General features: G+C 40.3%; 1 protein-coding gene across 1 annotated transcript in view; it reads right to left on the bottom strand.

Annotated features, from left to right (window-relative positions):
- ENPEP (glutamyl aminopeptidase) overlaps window positions 1-19,927 on the bottom strand; it is a 76,193-nt gene that overhangs the window by 49,909 nt on the left and 6,357 nt on the right. Inside the window, exons 2-3 of the mRNA XM_036495117.2 lie at window positions 13,015-13,156; window positions 10,982-11,113 (exon numbers count right to left, since the gene is read on the bottom strand). Coding sequence (XP_036351010.2) covers window positions 10,982-11,113; window positions 13,015-13,156 — 274 coding nt within the window. The remainder of the gene's footprint in view (window positions 1-10,981; window positions 11,114-13,014; window positions 13,157-19,927) is intronic.

Genomic DNA, 19,927 nt, shown 5'->3' with positions numbered 1-19,927 from the left:
GGTCTTCCATCCACTGGTTCATTTCCCAAGTGGCTGTAACAGCTGGAGCTGAGCTGATCTGAAGCCAGGAGCCAGGAGCTTCTTCCTGCTTTCCCAGACCACCAGCAGGAGGCTAGATGGAAAGTGGAGCTGCCAAGATACAAACTGGTGCCCATATGGGATCCCGGTGGATGCAAGGCAAGGATTTACCCCAGGCTATCATATCAGGCCCAATACATTGCCTTCTTCATATGTATGAATCTATATATCTATCCCTTTCTCTACCCTCTTCCTCTCACTCTCCTCTCAATCTCTGTGCATGTGTGTCATGTGTGTGTAGTATGTCTGTAAGTAAGTAACCATTAAATACACATATTTCATTGGTGCCATTCTTTCTAGCTCTTCCAAATACCCTCTTGTGATTTCAGCTCTTCTATTCCTACAGCCTGTACTATAATGATGCAAAATTTTCCTTAAGTGATCATCTTAGTAAACTACATCAAGTTACCAAGCCAGTAGGGTATTATTTTGTGCCTTGATGACATAATTTAAAATCAAACTGAGTATACACTTTCTCAAAACTTTAAGCATGGGATTTCACAAAAATTAGCAACATAAAAAAAAGACAACATAAATTTTTAACAGAAAGCGATTTTTGAAAATGTCTGGATGCTGTGCCAAAATTATTGGCACATAATAGTATGTAAACAGATGTGATTGTTGGACACTGGAGGGTGAACACACACATTACTTAGGTGTTCAGGCACTTCTCAGTATAGCAAAGAGGAAAATGCACTTCAAACACCCAGTGCCCACTAATGTTTTGTGTGAAGTTCAGATGCAATATACTCCCGAAGAGTCATTCGCAATCCTTGTAGCAGGACCAGAGACACAATCATCTAAGAAGTCCAAGATTGTCCACCCAACCACCATGTGACCCAAGATTTAAAAAAAGGGAAAAAAGCGATGATACTTATTATTCTCAGAGCCTGGTTAGTTCTGCTGCTCAGTTAAATGTATATCATAGAAATGAAGAAAAGGAGGAAGATGCTACACAAAGGCCATACTCCTAAAGACAGCATCCGTTCAATCAGCAGCACAGATTCACTGCTCTCATGTCCACTGAGTGACTGAGATTCTGAGCTTCCCAGCAGGAATAACAATGCGCTTTGCAGACAATACAATCTACTCACTGAGCACTGAGCATATCTACCTTCTCTGAGATTGCTTTGGCTTGTTCACTGCTGGGAGTGATGATGCATTGCCTTCTGCCCTCCTGTCCTCTCTGTGAATCCTGACATACATTTTCCAAGAAGTAAAACAAAAGATAGAGTTGATGGACATTGGACACAACAAAAGTAACTGACCATATGAGACCAAAACTTTCTTCCAGAGTAGCCATGTCATAAACTCAGTCTCAAGGATTTTTCAGGAGCTAAATGATACATTCAAACTCCCTTTGAGTGTCTCCCAAATCTGCTCTCTATCAATCAAACTTCAGCAAGGGCAGTTTCACTTGACTCACTCCAATACTGCCTAGATACTCTACTTTTGCGCTGCACCTAAGTCTAGGGGAGGCAAGAGGGTTAGGAGAGAGGAAGAATAGGTAACAGTGAGTACCCAAAGCAATGGGAAACACAAAGACTCAGTGGAGTTTTCCTACTGATACTTTTTCCTCATGCCTGTAAAGCGCCTCCCTTTTTAAAACAACATGCTTGAGACAATATAACATGTTTATTCTTATTCTTTATTTCTGTTGGTGATAGCAATGGAAATATGGGCTCTTTCAATGAGGTTGGTGTTACTGTGACTTCAGTCAACATAAAGCAACCCTTTCCTCTGCCTCTGAGAAACAGAAGCTCAAGATGTATGCTCTGTCTTTGCAGTACAGCAGTCTGTAAATCACCTGTGATCCACAACCCTAACTTGGGAGGGTCATAGAGCTATCACCTCTAATTTCATCTACTGAGCAAAGCACTAACAGAATTTAGAGCTACTGTCCAATAATTTTGTAATGCAATTAGCCAAAGCATGTCTCTGAGTGTGTCCTATCATATGCCATAATATAATGTAAACATAAAAGTATGTTTACATTACTGACTCTGCCAACATGCCAACGTCATTTGTCACTTTAATGAATAAATAAAAATAAAAATAAAGACAGCAAGTTCTCTAAGCAATGGATAAACCACCATTAGCAACTGTGATCCATATCTCGTAGCACTGGACCTAATGAGTCTGTATTCAGCAGATTATTGTAGGAGGTGTAATACATCTGTTTTAGCATTTCTGTTTCTGTTCCTTTTTCTTTATCACATTGTAACTTTCACTATAAAGGGGACTTTTGAACTTCTTATTTACTTAAAAGGCACAAGGACAGAGATGTAGACAGACAGGAGAGTGAGAGCTCCTATCCGTTGGTTCACTCCCCAGATGCTTGCAAAGGCTGAGTCGGGCAGACTGAAACTCAGAATTCCCCTGTAGGTGGCAGAAACCTAATTGTTTGAGCCATCATTGCTGCCTCCCAGGGTCTGCAATTATAGGAAGCTAAATGTAGGAAGCAGAAATGGGCATAAATCCCCGGGCCTCCAATATGGAACACAGACATCTTAATGAATGGTTTGACCACCAAGTTAAATATCCCTCCAGAACTCTTGATATGATCCTTTCCATTCAAGTGTCCCCAGGAGCTTGCGAGGTGGTCTGTTAAGTCCATGAGAACTTATTCCTAACTGGTTGCTGCCATTCCCTTTGTGTATTACCTTGCTACATTTTATATTCCTTGACTATCAGGTCTAGCTCCACCAGATCAACTTCCCTTAGAAAAACTCAGTGAGGTCATGTACTGTCTTTTCTTCCCATGATTATTTCTGCATATTCCCAAACCAAAGTTATAATGCTCAGCAATGCAATTATTGTGATTACTTAATAGCCTTATTTAACACTTAAAAATTTTTCAGGTAATATGGTATTTCCTGAAATTCTAGTCTAATCTTGAGAAGATGTCACATACACACAACAGAGGTGCATTCTAGAAAACATCTGACCATGCTCTTCAAAAATGTCAGAATCACAAGATCTAATGAAGAGCTGAGAAAATGTCACAGATGAGAGGAAATTAGGAAAATGTCACAACTAAGCACAAAATAGCTGTATCATCTGTTGATTCTTGGAAGATGAAAACATATCAGACAGAAAACTGGTGAAATCCAGGCTTGTTGTATAGTTTATAATTTGTGTAGATTTTAGTTCTAATGGATTCATAATAAATGACCATTTAAAATATTAAGATTCGTTGGCAAGTGCCAGGACTGGGGTCAGGCCATGCCAGGCTGGACCATAGCACCTAATGGCATGGGCAAGATCCAGGGCTGGGAGAGGACCTGGTAGGGAGATTTTGGGGACTCTCCTGCTAGGCCTCAACTCCTGCTGCTGAGCACAAGAGCTGGGGCTGGGAGCATACCAGATGGGGCAGTAGCTGCAGCACCTACTGGCGTATCTTTGCAGCAATTGTCTAGGTCTGTGGATACTTTGAAGTAGACCTGGCCAGTCAATAGGCCTTAGATTTTCTCAGCCTTCATGCAGCAAAGCTAACCACTTCTCAGAACTATAAGATCACTCAAGTAACACCCTTGAAACACCCTTCCCCCACATTGGGGTCTCTAAAGCAACATCAAATGACTGTCTCCATCCCTGGGTGTTCTATAGTTTCAGCAAGGAGTGGGTATTGCCCTGCTTGCCCACCCTCCAGGTGGACAGAGGAGACAAAAAAAAGAAGCAATAAAACATTTATCTCACCCACCTTCCTTCACACTTTGACCCTCCCCATCCCAGTCAAGAACCCACATGGGTGTGTAATCCTCTCAGTTATCTAATCAACATGAAAAATAAAAAAAGGTGTTAAGATGAATAAAAACTAAGATGATTTTACAGAATAATTTTTTTGTATCTGCAATTCTGTTATTGAAAATCATTTTAAAATAAGAACTTTGAAGAGGTACCACTGAGTATTAAAAGAACAAAACATTTTTCTTTATTAGAAAAATCCACGTATGGAATGCATAAATTAAAACCCAAGGCTTAAAACCCAAGGCATAAAACCTAAAATTGCTCTAAAAAATTATGATGAACTAGTACATGAAAAATCTCTTTGTTTTTTCTTTCTGTCTCTGCCTCTTAAGTAAGTAAAATAAATAAAAATATAAGCATAGCCACAGTAGATGTGTCCTCTGCCCTTGATCCAACTTTCTAAGATGGAAACAGAAAGAAACACATAATCAACAGGGAAGGATTTATTCATAGGTATAAGTCTGAAATTATCACAGATATAACTCAGGAATTACTCTAAAAAGCTGACAGAAAAAAAAAGCAGAACCTAATCTCTTTTATTGACCAGAATGAACACATTACAGTATCAGCCGGGCCAGCTGGGTAATCACTTCCCAGCAGCGTTCTCTTAGTGAGCAGGTCTTCCTTTTTTTTCTTCCCCTTTCAGGAAAACTGAGGAGAACTGGACTGTAGATGAAATAATCTCCAACATGGCGATCTTCCCTTTTGTGTATCCTCCTTTCCAAACACAGAGGCCAAAGGTCCCAGGGAAAGTCAAGGTCTGATTAGGACTCCCTGTGTTTCAGGAAGGTGATCAATCATCCTTTCACTTGGACTGAATTTGATTCTTTGAATATATGTTCAGAACTCAACATCTTAGCCAGGTCAAATATCCTCCAGATAGCATCATGGACCTAATGGCTTCAAATGTTTTTGTAGTAATAATATGAGTAAATTTTCTTTTCCTACTTCCTATTCTTCTTTGAAATACTTAAATGTTTATATTTAAGCTTCAATGTTTTAAAATATGCTTATAATACATACTGTCTGGATGTAAGAATGAATTCCTGTATTCCACAGTGGTACAGTACAAGCTGAACTACCAAGTTAGTATGATGTTTATTGGAATATTTTCCTATAAGAGTAAGATTGCACTGGGTCTGGTACCGTGGCTTAGCAGCTAAAGTCCTCATCTTGAACACATTGGGATCCATAAGGGCGCCTGTTCTAATCCAGGCAGCCCTGCTTCCCATCCAGCTCCCTGCTTGTGGCCTGGGAAAATAATCAAGGACGGCCCAAAGCCTTTGGTTCCTGCACCCACGTGGGAGACCCGAATGAAAGTTCCTGGCTCCTGGCTTCGGATCAGCACAGTACCAGCCATTGCAGTCACTTGGGGAATGAATCATCAAATGGAAGATCTGCTTCTCTGTCTCTCCTCCTCTCTATATATCTGACTTCACAATAAAAATACATAAATCTTTTTTAAAAATAAGATTGCATCTTTTTTTTTAAATCAGTGACTCAATAGTTCACAAACAAAAAACCAGATAATCCCTGCCTACTTTGTTCATTTCAGGGGTTTGCTGCTTTTTTCTCAGGTGGAATTCAGTGATTTTATTCATTTTAGACACTTAATCAAATAATTCAATCTTAAAGAAGCCTCAAAAAGTAGATTTATATATGCCAACAGAATTGTGAAAACTGCTTCCATCAGCATTGTTAAACCACACCAGGCAATTCCTCAAGTTATTTCATTTTTCTTTTTTTTAGCATTGAACCAAAATGTAATGAAAATAGTCTTCAAAAAAGATAATATATTGAGTGAAAAGTCTTCTGACCTTCAAACCATTCTAATGTTTTGCATGAACAGCAAGAATATATTAAATATAAAGAAGAATTTCATACTAATATCTGTTATGTTGTCTTCAAGTAAGAAACGAAAAACTGAGGTCTTGGTTTTGTGTTTACTGAGACAAAGAAATTCTTGTCAGAAGGGTAAGCCTATCCAAGAGAATTTTATTAAGGTATTATAGATTCTTGGGTTGCATAGTATAATCCAATTATGAACAGCAGGATTATTGTACCAAAATAATACTCTCAAGAAGTGGAGTGGATAACAATTGCATTTTGATTCATGAAATGTGTGCTAAAAATGATGTGTGCACCTACTCGGCTCTTTTTATTCTAGTTTTATATATGTATATATTCTTCTTCTTCTTCTTCTTCTTATTATTATTATTATTATTATTATTATTATTATTACTGAAAAAGTAGAAGCGCTCTAGTTTTCCCAACAAAAACACAAGGCAGTAGGCAAGAACTGAAACTATAGGTTTACTAGTTTCTAGCGTGGGAAGGAATTGGTCACAAATGAGTTTCTGAAGTTAGGCCCAGGTCAAGCTTTGGCAGACATATTTGTAAGCTCTAAATTGCTATTTCTGATTGTTTTCCCATGCTGTTTGTTTTCCTTTTAGGATGATTGTATCTTCTTCCGTCTCTGGTACCAATTAAAGTTTGTGTGTGTATGTGACTGTTGACTTTTTTATGACTTTTTGGGGAATTCTCTTGCCTCTCCAATTACCACTATTTCTTGCTCTAGTATTTTCATTTGTCTTGAACTATCTCTTTTGTGTTACTTGTTTTCCCAAGCCCCCAGTTGTTTCAGGCTGTCTGTGCAGCTCTAAGAATGTAGGTCTTAAGACCTTGGTTTGGGTTTTCTGCTTTGCTCCATTTCAGTAGATTTAGTTAGATTGCTTTTCCTGTAATTCTCTCTCCAAGGTGGGAAGTCCTTCAGGGAGCATTTTATACTTGGGTGTCAACTATTACATTTCAATTTAGAATGAGTGAGGAGGGAATGAGGAAGAGAAGCTGCCAAATGCCAAAGAAGAGGAATTTACTGTGGAACGTTAATGTTCACACCAGATGTTTTAAAGTTCCCCTCTAAGGTTCTGCTCAACTGCATTTGAAGTTTTATCCAACTATCATCTAGCTAGCTATTATCTAAAGAGCAGAATGACGGAGAGCTTCTCTCCACTGATTCACTCCTGAAACACCTACAATAGCTAGGCTGAATCTGCATGAAGCCAGGAGCTAAGAACTCCATCTACTGCTTCCCAGGGTGTGGATTAGTAGGAAACTGGATTTAAGAGCAGAACTCAATCCCAAACACACCAACATGAGATGCAGGCACTCCAAGCAAGCAGCTACACCTGCTGCATCAGAATGCCCACCCTTGGTTTCAACTGTTTAGGCAGACAGTCCACAGAGTTCTGAAGGAGGCTGTGAGCTCTGGTTGCCTGATTTTTGAAAGAGCCAGTAAGGGATGAGGAAAGGGCTCTTAAAGTGTTCAGTTTCAAGCCTCACTTTCAGTGAATTCCTTTGACCAAGGCCTCTAGGAAGTTTCAAATGGGAATCTGACTTATTTCCCAGGCAGAGAGATGAAGAAAGGTAGCAATTAATCCCCAAATATCCACAATGTTCCAGACTCTGCTGGAGTTGAAGTCAGAAATACGATCCAGATCTCCCCTTTGATCTTGATTTATTACTGCAAATTCAAGTTCATGGTCAGTATTAGAAAATAACTGCACATTTAAGGTCCTCTATTAATTGGTGCAGTATTCTTATTTATGAAACTGCATCATCATTAGTAGAATGCATAGCTTGTCTGCTTTGTCTTGGCATTATTATCAAATTTTATTTTAGTGTTTAAGACCTTGTTGGGCTGCAGCTCCCATTGGTGATTGTGAGAGCTGGGACTGGATGGTGATGGTGGGTGGTGACTGATCTGGGGAGGGGCCAGGCTGGGTAGGCTGCCACATCTCTGGCACCAAAGAAAGCCAAAATGGGTACAGATGAACTGGGCTAGGCCTCAGCATCTGCCGATAAGTACTGGGTCTGGGCGAGAATCCTGTCAGTCTGGACAACAGTATCTCCAGCAGGTGCAAGATCCAAGCCTGGGAACTGGCCTGATAGGGGAACTGTGGGCACTCCCCTAGCAGGCTGCAGCTCCTGCTAGTGAGCATGAGAGTCAGGGTTGGGTGTGGGCCAGGCTGGACAAGGTAGCAGCACCCATTGGCATATGTGTGGGCTGTCTTGGGGCAAGTTGAGCTGAGCTAAGCTGGAGTACCCATTTGGTATATGAGAGCGTGTAGGATGTAGGATGGACTGGGATAGGCCACAGTACATGCGAGCACATGCAAAAGCCATGGCTGGGAGTGTGCCTGGAGGTCGGGCCTGGTAGGGATTATTGGATGTCACCCCAACTAGGATGTGGTACCGGCTGGTGTTCGTGAGGACCAAGCTTGTGTCAGACTGGTTTGGACTAGGCCATAGAACCTATCAGTTCATGTGAGATATGGAACTGAATGAAACTGACCAGGCAGCTTCATCCACCGGTATATGCATTGGCTGGTGCAGGTAACAGACTCTACCTGATCCTATAACGGATGACATACTTCTTAAGAGTCAAGTCTGAGGTCATCTCAGGTGAGGCTTCTTCGGGGACTCCCCAACTGGATCACTAGACTCAAACCTTGGCCATAGGAAAATAACAAGCAATATGTTCTGACCTTGGAATGCATGCGAACTGGAATATGCACCTCTCAACCCCAATTTCAGTCTATTAAAACCTCCACTAATAATGCGTGGGGAGCCCAGGAATTAAGCAATAACTGCCGAGATCGTTGCTTGGTACTTTGCTAACTCTCTTCCATGACCCCAAGGTCAGTGACTGGCTTTGTGCACATTTAGTGAGGGAACCCAGATTTGAGGGTCTACCGTAACACCTCCAAACTTGAAGGGAAATATCCTGCAACTGCAGTGTCATTTACCACCATGAAAGTTATATCAAAGCAGTATATGTGGCAAGGGAAAGAAAAATGTGGATCAGTCATCATCACATTTAATCTCTTGAAATAGGATTTGGGGGCCAGTGCCATGGCCCAGTTGAATAATCTTTCACCAGCAAATGCTCACATATCATGGGTGCTGACTTGTGTCCTGGCTGTTCCACTCCCAATCCAGCTCCCTGCTTGTGCCCTGGGAAAGTAGCAGAGGATGTCCCCAGAGCCATGGAACCCTGCACTCACAAGGAAGACCTAGAAGAAGCTGCTGACACCAGGGTTTGAATCAGCTCAGCTCTAGCTGTTACAGGCATTTTGAGTAGTGAACCAGTGGATAGAAGATCTTTCTTTCTTTTCTTCTCTCTGTAATTGCCTTTCCAACAAGAGAAAGAAAGAGAGAAAGAAAGAAAGAAAGAAAGAAAGAAAGAAAGAAAGAAAGAAAGAAAGAAAGAAAGAAAGAAAGAGAAAGAGAAAGAAAGAGAAAGAAAAGGAAGGAAGAAAGAAAGAGAAAGAAAGAAAGAAAGAAAGAAAGAAAGAAAGAAAGAAAGAAAGAAAGAAAGAAAGAAAGAAAAGAAGAGAAAGAAAGAAAAGAAAGAAAAGGAAGGAAGAAAAGGAAGGAAGAAGGAAGGAAAGAAGAGAGTATTTGGTAATTATATAACATGCTGAAAATTCACAAGCAGGGTGCCTCAGTCCCTACCCCTACTGTAAATAAAAGCATATTTACATGCTAGCCTGTTACACAGGAAACACAGGGAAGCAGAGAAGTAGCCATCTTTTCTAACGCAAGATTTGTGAAGAGGTGAAGATATTTACAAAACAAAACAAACAAAAAACTATTTTATGAAGGTATAGCATATTTGGAAAAAGATTTCAGAAGTTAAGTCTTTATCATTTGCCAGCTGGATCTTCAGTGACTTCAATTCTTTAAGCTTCAATTATCTTATTTGTGAAATTGCAGTATTGAGTTATTCCTTTTAAAATTATATTGCAAATATTATGAGGTTGAGATATATTTAGATATATGGATATATGGATATATGGCACAGGGATGGACTAATATCCCAGGCATAAGCACCTGAAGATCTCCAAAATGAAAAGCATTTATTAGACTAGAAAATACTTTTATTTTTCAAAGGAAAAAAAGATAACCTAGTCATCTTGATTTAAAAAGTAGCTTTTAGGAACTGGCATGGTAACCTAGCACACACCATTATCCCATATGGGTGCCAGATCATATCTCTACGGCCCTGCCTCTCTTCCATTTCCCTGCCCTGCCTCTCTTCCATTTCCCTTCCATTTCCATTTCTTTCCATTACCCTGCACCCACATGGGAGACCCAGAAGAGGCTCCTGGACATAGATTGGCTCAGTTCCAGCTGTTGCATCCACCTAGGGAGTGAATCAGCAGACGGAAGTTCTTTCTGTATTTCCTCTTCTCTGTATATCTGAATTTGCAAAATAATATAATAATAAACAAATAAATCTTTAAATGTAAGTTTTCTTAGTTTAAAAAAATGCTTCTGACACCTTGTTGCTGTTCTGTTTTAGATTATATAAAGGATTGGCACCTTAGGTTGCTTTGTACTTGGCCACTCAAAAGCTGTTTGTCTAATTTGAGTCTCCTGCGTCTTTGATCTTTACCTGGAACTTCATGCTAAGCATACACTCAACCATTTCAATAAATTGGGTACATTCTGGTTTTTTTTTTTAATATATTTCTGCTGGTGTACTTAGAAACTGGCTTTTGATACAGAGTGAGTTTTTCCTCCTTGAGTAATTTAAGGCCATGCATCTCCATGTGTATTGTGCTTGTTTATTTTTAACCTGTGCCTTTTTAGAGTAACATTTTCTACATTGTTCAATGTATTACCAAGTTTACAGACTCTGGTGACTAATAGGCTTTCTGGCCTATTTCGTGAAAAGAAAAAAAAAGCCCACAGAAACATAAGAAATTGGGCCTGGTGTGATGGATCAATGGTTAAATCCTCACCTTGCATGCGCAGGGATCTCATATGGGCACCGGTTCATGTCCCAGTTGCTCTACTTCCCTTCCAGCTCCCTGCTTGTGGTGTGGGAAAGTAGTAGAGGACGGCCCAAAGCCCTGAGACCCCGAACTTGTGGGAGACCCGGAGGAAGCTCCTGACTCCTGGCTTAGGATCAGCTCAGATTTGGCCGTTACGGCTACTTGGGGAGAGATTCAGCAGACAGAAGAGCTTTCTGTTTTTCTTTCTCTATAAACTGCCTTTCCAGTAGAAATAAATTTAAAAAACAATACAGAAGAAAGTGAATCACAAAGTGATAGGTAGCACATTTTAAAAACACAATGGGACTCACAGGTATTCCTCTCTTTGATGTTCTCTCTACAGCCGTGAATTGATGTACCGCAAAGCACACCAGGTAAGTGCTCATGGGGACAGACTTCTCAAAAGTTGTTCGATACCAGTTGCCATCCACTTCCACTTGGCTCTGTTGAAAGCAAAATATAATCTTTATTTACCAAAGAGCAATCATGGACATGGCAAACAAATGGTTGCCCCAAGTCTGCTTTCTAGTCAAAAGTCCCATGTCAAACGCTTGGGATAAAATTACTAGTGGCAATGTTGAAAAGACTGAAGGAAAATTCATTCTGTTGTTAATACTGTGAAAGAGGGATTGTATATGCTGTATGAGACTCCTCAGAGAGAAATAAAATTTGTGAGAGCCACTGAATAAGTTTATCTTTCTGCACTAAACACACGTTAAGGATCATAATATTTTAGGGGATATTGTGATGTCTTCATGGGCAGTCCTAGAGAAAAAAACCAAGCAGGTGTTTGCTGACTTGATTGGGCAGAGAAAGGCAATGGCCATATCAAGCTTACCAGAATGTTGTCACATTGAAGACTCGGATTATGGTTGCTAGTCATAGCCTGGATTGCTATGCACAGTCCACTGCTTGATACAATTAGTGATCCATCTGGATGTCTTGGTCCATGCCAGCTTTAATGTCCTTCCTGCCAGTTACGAATTCTAATATATCAATTACAAGTACTTGCTACCATAGTTTAGACATCTCCACATCTCCCGTATACACTCTCTCCATCACTTTCTAAGTGGAAGCTTTGAAAGGGGATTAAGTAGGAGAAGCTGGGCTAGAATTGATACATGATAGACCTCACAAATACACACGTGCATGTGCTTATAGTAAAGTGTGGAAGATCCAGCCAAGCTACTTTAGGATAAAACCTATTAGTATTCCTTATGATCTCCCAATGACATGCAACATGCACTTTCATCCAGGACATTTTCTGGATTTAGGAGAAGGTGAAACTGCTAAATGGAAAAGTCCAAAGGGCAATCTTAACCAGAGGTTGGTAGGTTTGTCTATCTTCACCCGCGTTGCTTCCACTCATTTACACCACAGTATCCCGATGGCATTATACTCTGCTCTGGTCTTGTGGGCTGATGTGTCTATATTACAAGTTTACCCTTCGACTTTGTTGTTCAATCAAAACTTCATTTTTCCAATGTTTTACAGTGGAAGAAAACAAATTCACACTGAAGCATGGAGTGTTGATAAACATTTATGCTTTAAACTTCTTATTCTTTAGTCTGTTTTCATTTTTGCAAGGGATGTTTCATTTATAAGTCAGACATACTAGAAATCAGAGTGTAGAGATGAGTTTCCTTCTGGGAAAAAGTATCATTTACACCTAAGGATGAGACTGATGCTTCTGGATGAAGTGTGATGAAGCTCCACCCCAGGGTGATGGCTCTGAGGTCATGGCTTAACTTGTGGCCCACTATGGGCATGAGGAGTGCTACTTACAAAGAGCCGAATGCTCATTAATAATCACACAGGCAGAAATTAATATAGGCAGACATTACTATAAGCTCTCTTTTTTTTAACATTTAACAAATACTTCCTGCTTACTGGAAAATCTGTGGGCATAGTGTTCTCTGGACTTGGCTTCTACAACCCAGATTTATTAGTGTACCTTCCTAACAACCCTGCTTATATTCAACCCCAAGCTTAACACAGTGAATAGCCCCTGAAATATTTATAAGTCTTTAACTCCATTACTCTGCTATGCTTAAAGGATTTGGTCTGTTAGGCAGCACCCAGTGACTGTCTGTATCTGTATGCTCTCTTACTTCAAAATCCCATAGTGGCTTTCGTTTTAGATCTAGACTGTGATATTTCAAGTCAACTTGTAGGATTCAAAGAAAAAGATATTGATAACATGCATTCTCAGTCTTTTACATAAAGTATGAGTGCACATGTTGTTTTAGAATAGTTTCCCTTCTGTAAAAAATCGGATAAAAACTATAAGATGTTATCAACAGACTATCATTAAAAACAAAACACATGAAGAAAAGATACTCACCTCTACTGGCATATTTGAAAGTGCACTATATTCCTTGGGGTGGATGATAGATATGGTATAAGTTGCCTTTTTGTTGGGCTCATCGAAACAGGGGAAGGACTTCCTGGCATCTGTCGGTTCATGATCAGTAGCCGCTATGCTCCTTAGAAACAAAGACACAAACAGACAAAATGTATGCTGCCTCTGGGCAGCCCCCGTGTTTCTTCATATTCCTGGAGGGGAAAATCCACTGTGTAAAAATAATAATTACAGTTTGAAAATTTTTGTGTATATTTATTTGAAAGCAGAGAGAGAGTGAGAGAGGCAGAGACCTTCTGTTTGTTGGGTCACTTTTTAAATGTGTCCAATAGTGAAGATTGGTTCAACCTCAGGGCAGGAAACAGAAACTCAATCTAGATCTCCCAGGTGGAAGGCAGGGACTCAGGCACTGGAGCCAAGCGGCTGCTGCTATCCAGAGTGTGAAGTGGCAGAAGGCAGGAATGGAAGCTGAGATGGGGCTGGAACACAGGCACACTGCTCCAGGACGTAGTCACTTCAAGCAGCGTCTTAACTACTACACGAAAATCCCACCTCCAACTATGGCATTTCTTAAAGCTTGGTCCATCCAGCAGGCTACCAAACAGTCATCAAAATCATCCTAGGAATTTTTAAAACACATACTGAAAACCTTGGGGCGAACTGCTTAAGATCTTGATTAAGTGATTTAAATATTGTGCCCCAAAACTAAAAATCCAAGAAGCAAAACCAAATCCACTTACGAGCTATCACTCTCCACACCAAAGCCATTGAGTAACAAGCAGCACAAAGCCAGAATCAGGGGCTTATTTCCAACTGTCCCTAGGACAAGCCGACAGCTGTGTTCTGTCACAGAGGAGAGGAGGACACTGCAGTCTCCAGTCCTGGTCCTCAGTTGCACATTCTTTCTTATTTATATTACACTAGGGACCGCCCTGCCCTTTTCACTTCCATGCAGAAGCAGTGCTGAGTAATCCCCCAGATGAAGTAATCTTTGCTGGTTTAAAGCTGATTTTTGAAAAAAGACAGTATCATTCTTTTACCTCTCTAACTGGGCATATACTTGCATTAACCAAAATGTTCGCATTTCATATTCCTATAATTTCAAATTGAAAATATTTTTTCTGAATCATTTTTAAATAAACCTATACTTTTTAAGTGTAAGGATATTATAGCAAGACAGTATGATTGGATACTATCTCATTAAAAAACCAACAATGTAAGAAGCATAAAAGAAAGGAAAGATAAATAAATATTGATTTACATTTATTAGTAATTAGTTGAATGAAAATATTTTGCCCTTTAGGATTCTTAGGAACTAAGAAAAGCATAATAAAAGGAATCCCAAGCTCAATTGTTAAATCATTCACTTAACCTAAGAATGTATCCTTTTTTGATGTTGAGTTTACTTATTGAAAAAACAGAATTACAGAGAGGTGGGAACACACATACACACACACACTTGTGCACACACAGACACACAGATCTTCCATTTGTTGGGTCACTTTCCGACTTGCCACAGTAGTTCAAGGCAGGAACTAGGACTGGTTTAGGCCAAAGGCAGGAGCCTAGAACTCCCGTCCAGGTTTTCTTCTGGGTGACCTGGACCAGCCCTCGCCGTTAAGGGCATTTCAGGAATATCTCTTTGTCCTCACAGTGGATTATTTACTGATAATTTTAAAAAGAATCATGGTTGCGAACACTCATCAATGTATGACAAAACAAGAAGATAAAAATTTGATGAGAAATGGGCATTTGCTAATTACAAAAAATCTTCAGAAAATTGTTTATTAAGATAAAAATTGTAACTTGATAATGGAGAAATCTGCTGGCCACTACCCTAAGCAAGCAATGAACGATGAACCCAGCATCACTAATAATAGCACAAAGCAACAGGATGTGTCCCCTGGTGTGACTTCCTAAGAAGAATACAGGATCATTCTGTGAAGTCCCTGACCAATGTTACACTTGCGTTTTTAAATCGTGAGTAAAGTCAGGCAGACTAAAATTGAGGGACATTCTCAGATAACTTGTCCGTACTTTTCAAAAGCATCAACCCTTGAGAAGGACAAAGAAAGGCTAGGACACTGTTCCAGTTTGGGAGAACCTAGCGGGACTACAGAGCCGACTGGTGGAAAAAAAAAATCAATGCAAAGAACATTATTGAGTCAATTAAGGAATTGACTATGACCTACAGAACCAACAATTGAGTTGTGTCACTGATAAATTTCCTGATGCTGAGAACTGTAGTGTGTCTGTATTAGGGAATGCTCCTATCGTTAGGAAATGCAGTATGATATCAAGAGGTAAAGCGAAATGGTGTCACAATGTACTCTGAAGGAAGAGATAGTTGGTAACAGTGGGTAAGTTATTTCCAGGGGTTCCTTGTACTATCCCTGCTAACTTTTCTGTAAGTTTTAAGTGATTCCAGTATCAAAACATAATTAAAAACCACAGCTATGATTTTATTCTGTAATAGAATAGTTATTGATTAGTTGGTGATATAAACAGCTTAGTCAACTAAAGTTAACACCTTGTAAGTTGCAGTAGATTGCAAACACAGGAGTCTATAGAGAACCTAAGATTTTCTAATAAGATCCACCAAACTCTAGCTGAATATTTAGTCATGTCTTGTCCTCCTGGATTCTTTTGGTTTCTAATTTCTTCCAGAGGCAAAGGAAAGAATCACTGCCTGCAAGGATGTTTCCATTTAATCGCATCTCAGATAGACCCCAGCTGACTGATGAGTAGGTGGGTGTGTGCCTGTGTGCCACTGGATGTGGGGGTGAGAGTGAGCAGGTAGTGGGACAACACATGCCTACCTACCACCAGGTAGACTGTCAGACACTGCACCACTCTCTGCAAATGCTGGGTAAAGATTCCTGTAAACCAGCAGACAATTTTCAAGCCTTCTCTCCCTGTCCTTTTTAAAAAGAGAACATGTTTGAGTGTACACAGAACCGCCTTCTGCAATTTGAGCATTCTGAGCGTGTCCATGCACATGGAACAGAAGAGTGCTGGAGATCCTGGACAACAGTCAACCATAGTTAACATCTCAGTAACAGTGACATAGACATACACTTCTGTAGGTGAACTGACATTCATCAACAACAGGGCTGCAAAATATTGCACTTAAAATCTGCAGAGCCAATAAAATCTTATGGAGAAAACCCTCTTTTAAGAATAAGAGAAAACCCTCTTTTAAGAATAAAAATTCTTGGATTTTAGCTACAGTGTGTTCTCGATTGGGTCACAAACCTTTTGCTTTGTGTCTTCCACCATAGAGCATGGTGCCCACAGCACATGTGGTTTCTTCTCAGGGTCATGAGAAAGGAGAGGAATTAGACCATAAATAATATTGGCATATTTGAAGCTCCCTTAATTTACATGTTAAGGGGCTGACACTGTGGCATAGTAGGCTAAGCCTCCACCTGTGGTGCCAGTATCCCATATGGACACTGGCTGCTCCCCTTCCAATCCATATTCTTGCTTCTGGACTGAGAAAGCAGCCGAGGATGGCCTAAGTCCTTGGGCCCTTGTACCCACATGAAAGATTGGCAAAGCTCCTGGTTCCTGGCTTCAGAATGGCTCAGTTCTGCCATCGCAGCCATTTGGGGAGTATAGCAGTGGATGGAAGAGCTCTCTCTCTCTGTGTTTCTCCTTCCCTCTGTAACTCTGCCTTTCCAATGTAAATCAATGGATCTTAAAAATTCACATGATGGGATTAATGTAACCCCACACTATTTCCTCTAAGTCTGGAAAGCACTTTATTCTCTCGTGTACAGCACTTCACACATTGTAACTAACATCTCTAAAATTCACTAATTTGACTGGAATATGAACTAAATCAAAATTACTGGAGATATAAATATTTCAGGGAATATGACAATTTTATTTTTTTAATGGCAACCTTTTATTTTTCTCATGAATTTCTCAATAGTTCAAAAATTCCCTAGTTATAAAAGTACTTCAAAGAGTTTGTAGAACAGTGGGGTTTTAAAAATAAAGATTATTTTGGTACCAAAAAACTTTTAAATCCATGTTTAGTCTTTTTTCATAATATGAATTTTCCAAAGAAAATTCTGTCAAGTCACAAATCTTTTCTAAATATTTGTGAATTTCAGAGTAAGATATGTGACATAGCAATACAAAATGATCTTAGAATACAACTTTGGGAAGATTTTGTCCATCAATCAAAACATCTTCAACCAGGTGTTTGGGTTATTCACATCCATATTGGAATACATGAGCTCAACTCCTGGCTGTTGCTCAGAATTCCAGCTTTCTGCTAAATTGTGCCACAGGAAGTATACCTTGTCGCTTATGTGGAAGACCTGGATGGAATCCCCAGATCCCAAGCATTTGGGGAGTGCAATAATAAATGTGAACACATGCATGTGTGTATTTTTCTTTGTCTGCTTCTAAAGTAATTTTTAAAAATGTTTTTTCTTTGTTAAATCTGATGAACTGTGTAGCAAATCAATGGAAAAAGCCTAACCACAGAGGATGTTCAGGAGTGACGCTAGGGTATGTCCTGAAAATGTACTGAGGTCAATCATTTTTCCATAAGAGCTGGATGCCATGTTAATAAGTCACTTGCTAAACCCAACACACTAAAAATTATGCTAGGTAGTTCATTAACTTGTAGAAAGGAGCAGCAAATGTCATCTGATTTTGTGAGTGCGTTAGACGAAGGCGGCTTTAGACAAAGGTGAAACCAAACAGGTAAGCAAGAGCTCGGTTTGCTGCCAATCAACTTTAAACGCAAACCTAAAAACTACCTGGTAGCTCATAATCCACCTGCTGCACCATCTCCAGCGAAGGCACTCAGGCTGTTCCAGCAATCTCATAACTCAAGCCAGCAAAGTCACCAGCAGGCCTGGTTGAAATCCTTAAACAAAGAGCCCCACCACTGCACAGGGTCTGTGCAGACAAAGCGAAAAGTTCCAGAGCCAAGCAGGGGGAACTGGTTCCGTCAGACTACCCACCAAGACAATTCAGACCTCAATGTGTTTTTCTGGTAGTTTGAATGGAGCAGCTAATTGTTTAATTTCATCAAACAGTTGCTTTTCTTCCATGTGAAAAATTACTCAAAGTCAAGAAACATTACTTTTTGTTTGCTTGTTTCCAAATGCAAGGAAATTACCAATGACATACAAAAAGAAATACATTCTTTGTTGATAATGGAATAGTAGCTCAATGTAGCAATATAAGAACACTAAATAAACAGAGAAGCATATAAACTTGCAAGATCAAAACTACATATATATGAGGAGGAGCATTTTGCTTGGCAGTTAAGATAGTATATTGAATATTTACATTCAGTTCTCCACTGTGACTTCTGACTTCGGTTTCCTGTTAAAGCTGATCCTGGGAAGCAGGGTGATGGGTCAAGTAGTCTGGTCCCTGTCATCCACATGGGAGACTTGGATATTCACTCAGCTTCTGGCTCTGGCTGCAGCCCAACTGGCCATATGTTGGGGGAGTATTTGGGGGGAGTGAGCTAGCAAACAGAAATTGTCTATTTCTTTCTCATAAACAGTAAAACAATGAACAATATCACATATGCTTGAGTATATACACCCATGCAATTGAGAATACACACACACACACACACACACGAGACCAGCTCACCAATGTTCCCACTCAGCTCCTAAATCTTTATCACAAACCCTAACCTTGTAATTGAAACTTAGCTAGCCAAATGCCCCCTAGTCAGCCCTTGCTAAATTCAGACTGGTTCATCGATCAGACAATAAGGTTGTGATCTTTCCTTCAAGACCAATTTATTCTACTCTATTTGCAGTGTTAGGGATTAAAGGTGAGGGACCAATGCAATGGTTCGATTGGCTAATCCTCCCCTGCAAGCACTTGCACCCCACATGGGTACTGGTTAGTGTCTTCCCATCCAGCTCCCTGCCTGTGACCTGGGAAAGCAGTTGAAGACGGCTCAAAGCCTTGGGACCCTGCACCCATACGGGAGACCTGGAAGAGCTCCAGGCTCCTGGCTTCGGATCAGCACAGCATCGGCCATTCCAGTCACTTGGGGAGTGAATCATTGGACAGAAGATCTTTCTCTCTATCTCTCCTCCTCTCTGTATATCTAACTTTACAATAAAATAAATAAATTTTAAAAAAATAAAATAAAATAAAATAAGGAGCTCTGGCAATGTTGTTTGGTCCAGCATGTGCCAGAGAATACTAGCCATGTAGGAATCTATGTTAAAACATTAAAGTGTTTCTACATATTTGGGACTAGCACTGTAGAATAGTAGGCTAATCTTCCACATGTGGTGCCAGCATGCCACATGGGCACTGCTTCCACTACTTCATATCTCAGCTGCTCCACTTCTGATCCAGTGTATGGACTGGGATGGCCCAAGGCCTGGAACGCTGGACTCATGTGGGAGACCTGGAAGAAGCTCCTGCCTCCCAGCCTCAGCTCTGGCTGTAGCAGCCATTTGGGAGTGAACCAGTGGATGGAAGATCTTTCTCTCTGTCTCTCCACTCTATATATCTGCCTTTCCAATAAAAACAATGTCATCACAGAAAAGTTTCTGGAAAGGCCCATCTTGCAGCAAGAATGAGGGTGAGCATCTGGTACAGCAGTTGAGGCAGTGCTGGGGTGCCTAAACCCTTCCCAGAATGCTTGAATTCTATCCCAACTCCAATTCTGGATTCCTAAAGCTTTATATCCTGGGAAGCAGTAGGTGACAGTCCAAGCAGCTAGATCCCTACCACCCATGTGGGAAACCTGGGTTGATTCCTGGCCCCTGGGTTCAACCTGACCCAACCAGTGCTCTTGTGGGCAACTGAGGAGGGAAAGAGGGAATGGTAAGTTCCTCTTTCTCCCACTCAAATAAATAAATTAGTCAAAGAACAACAACAACAACAAAAA

This window comes from Ochotona princeps, chromosome 7 (genome assembly GCF_030435755.1).
Source record: "Ochotona princeps isolate mOchPri1 chromosome 7, mOchPri1.hap1, whole genome shotgun sequence".
Lineage (NCBI taxonomy): Eukaryota > Metazoa > Chordata > Mammalia > Lagomorpha > Ochotonidae > Ochotona > Ochotona princeps.
Note: the sequence above shows the minus strand (reverse complement) of the source record. Positions and strands in the feature narration are given on the sequence as shown.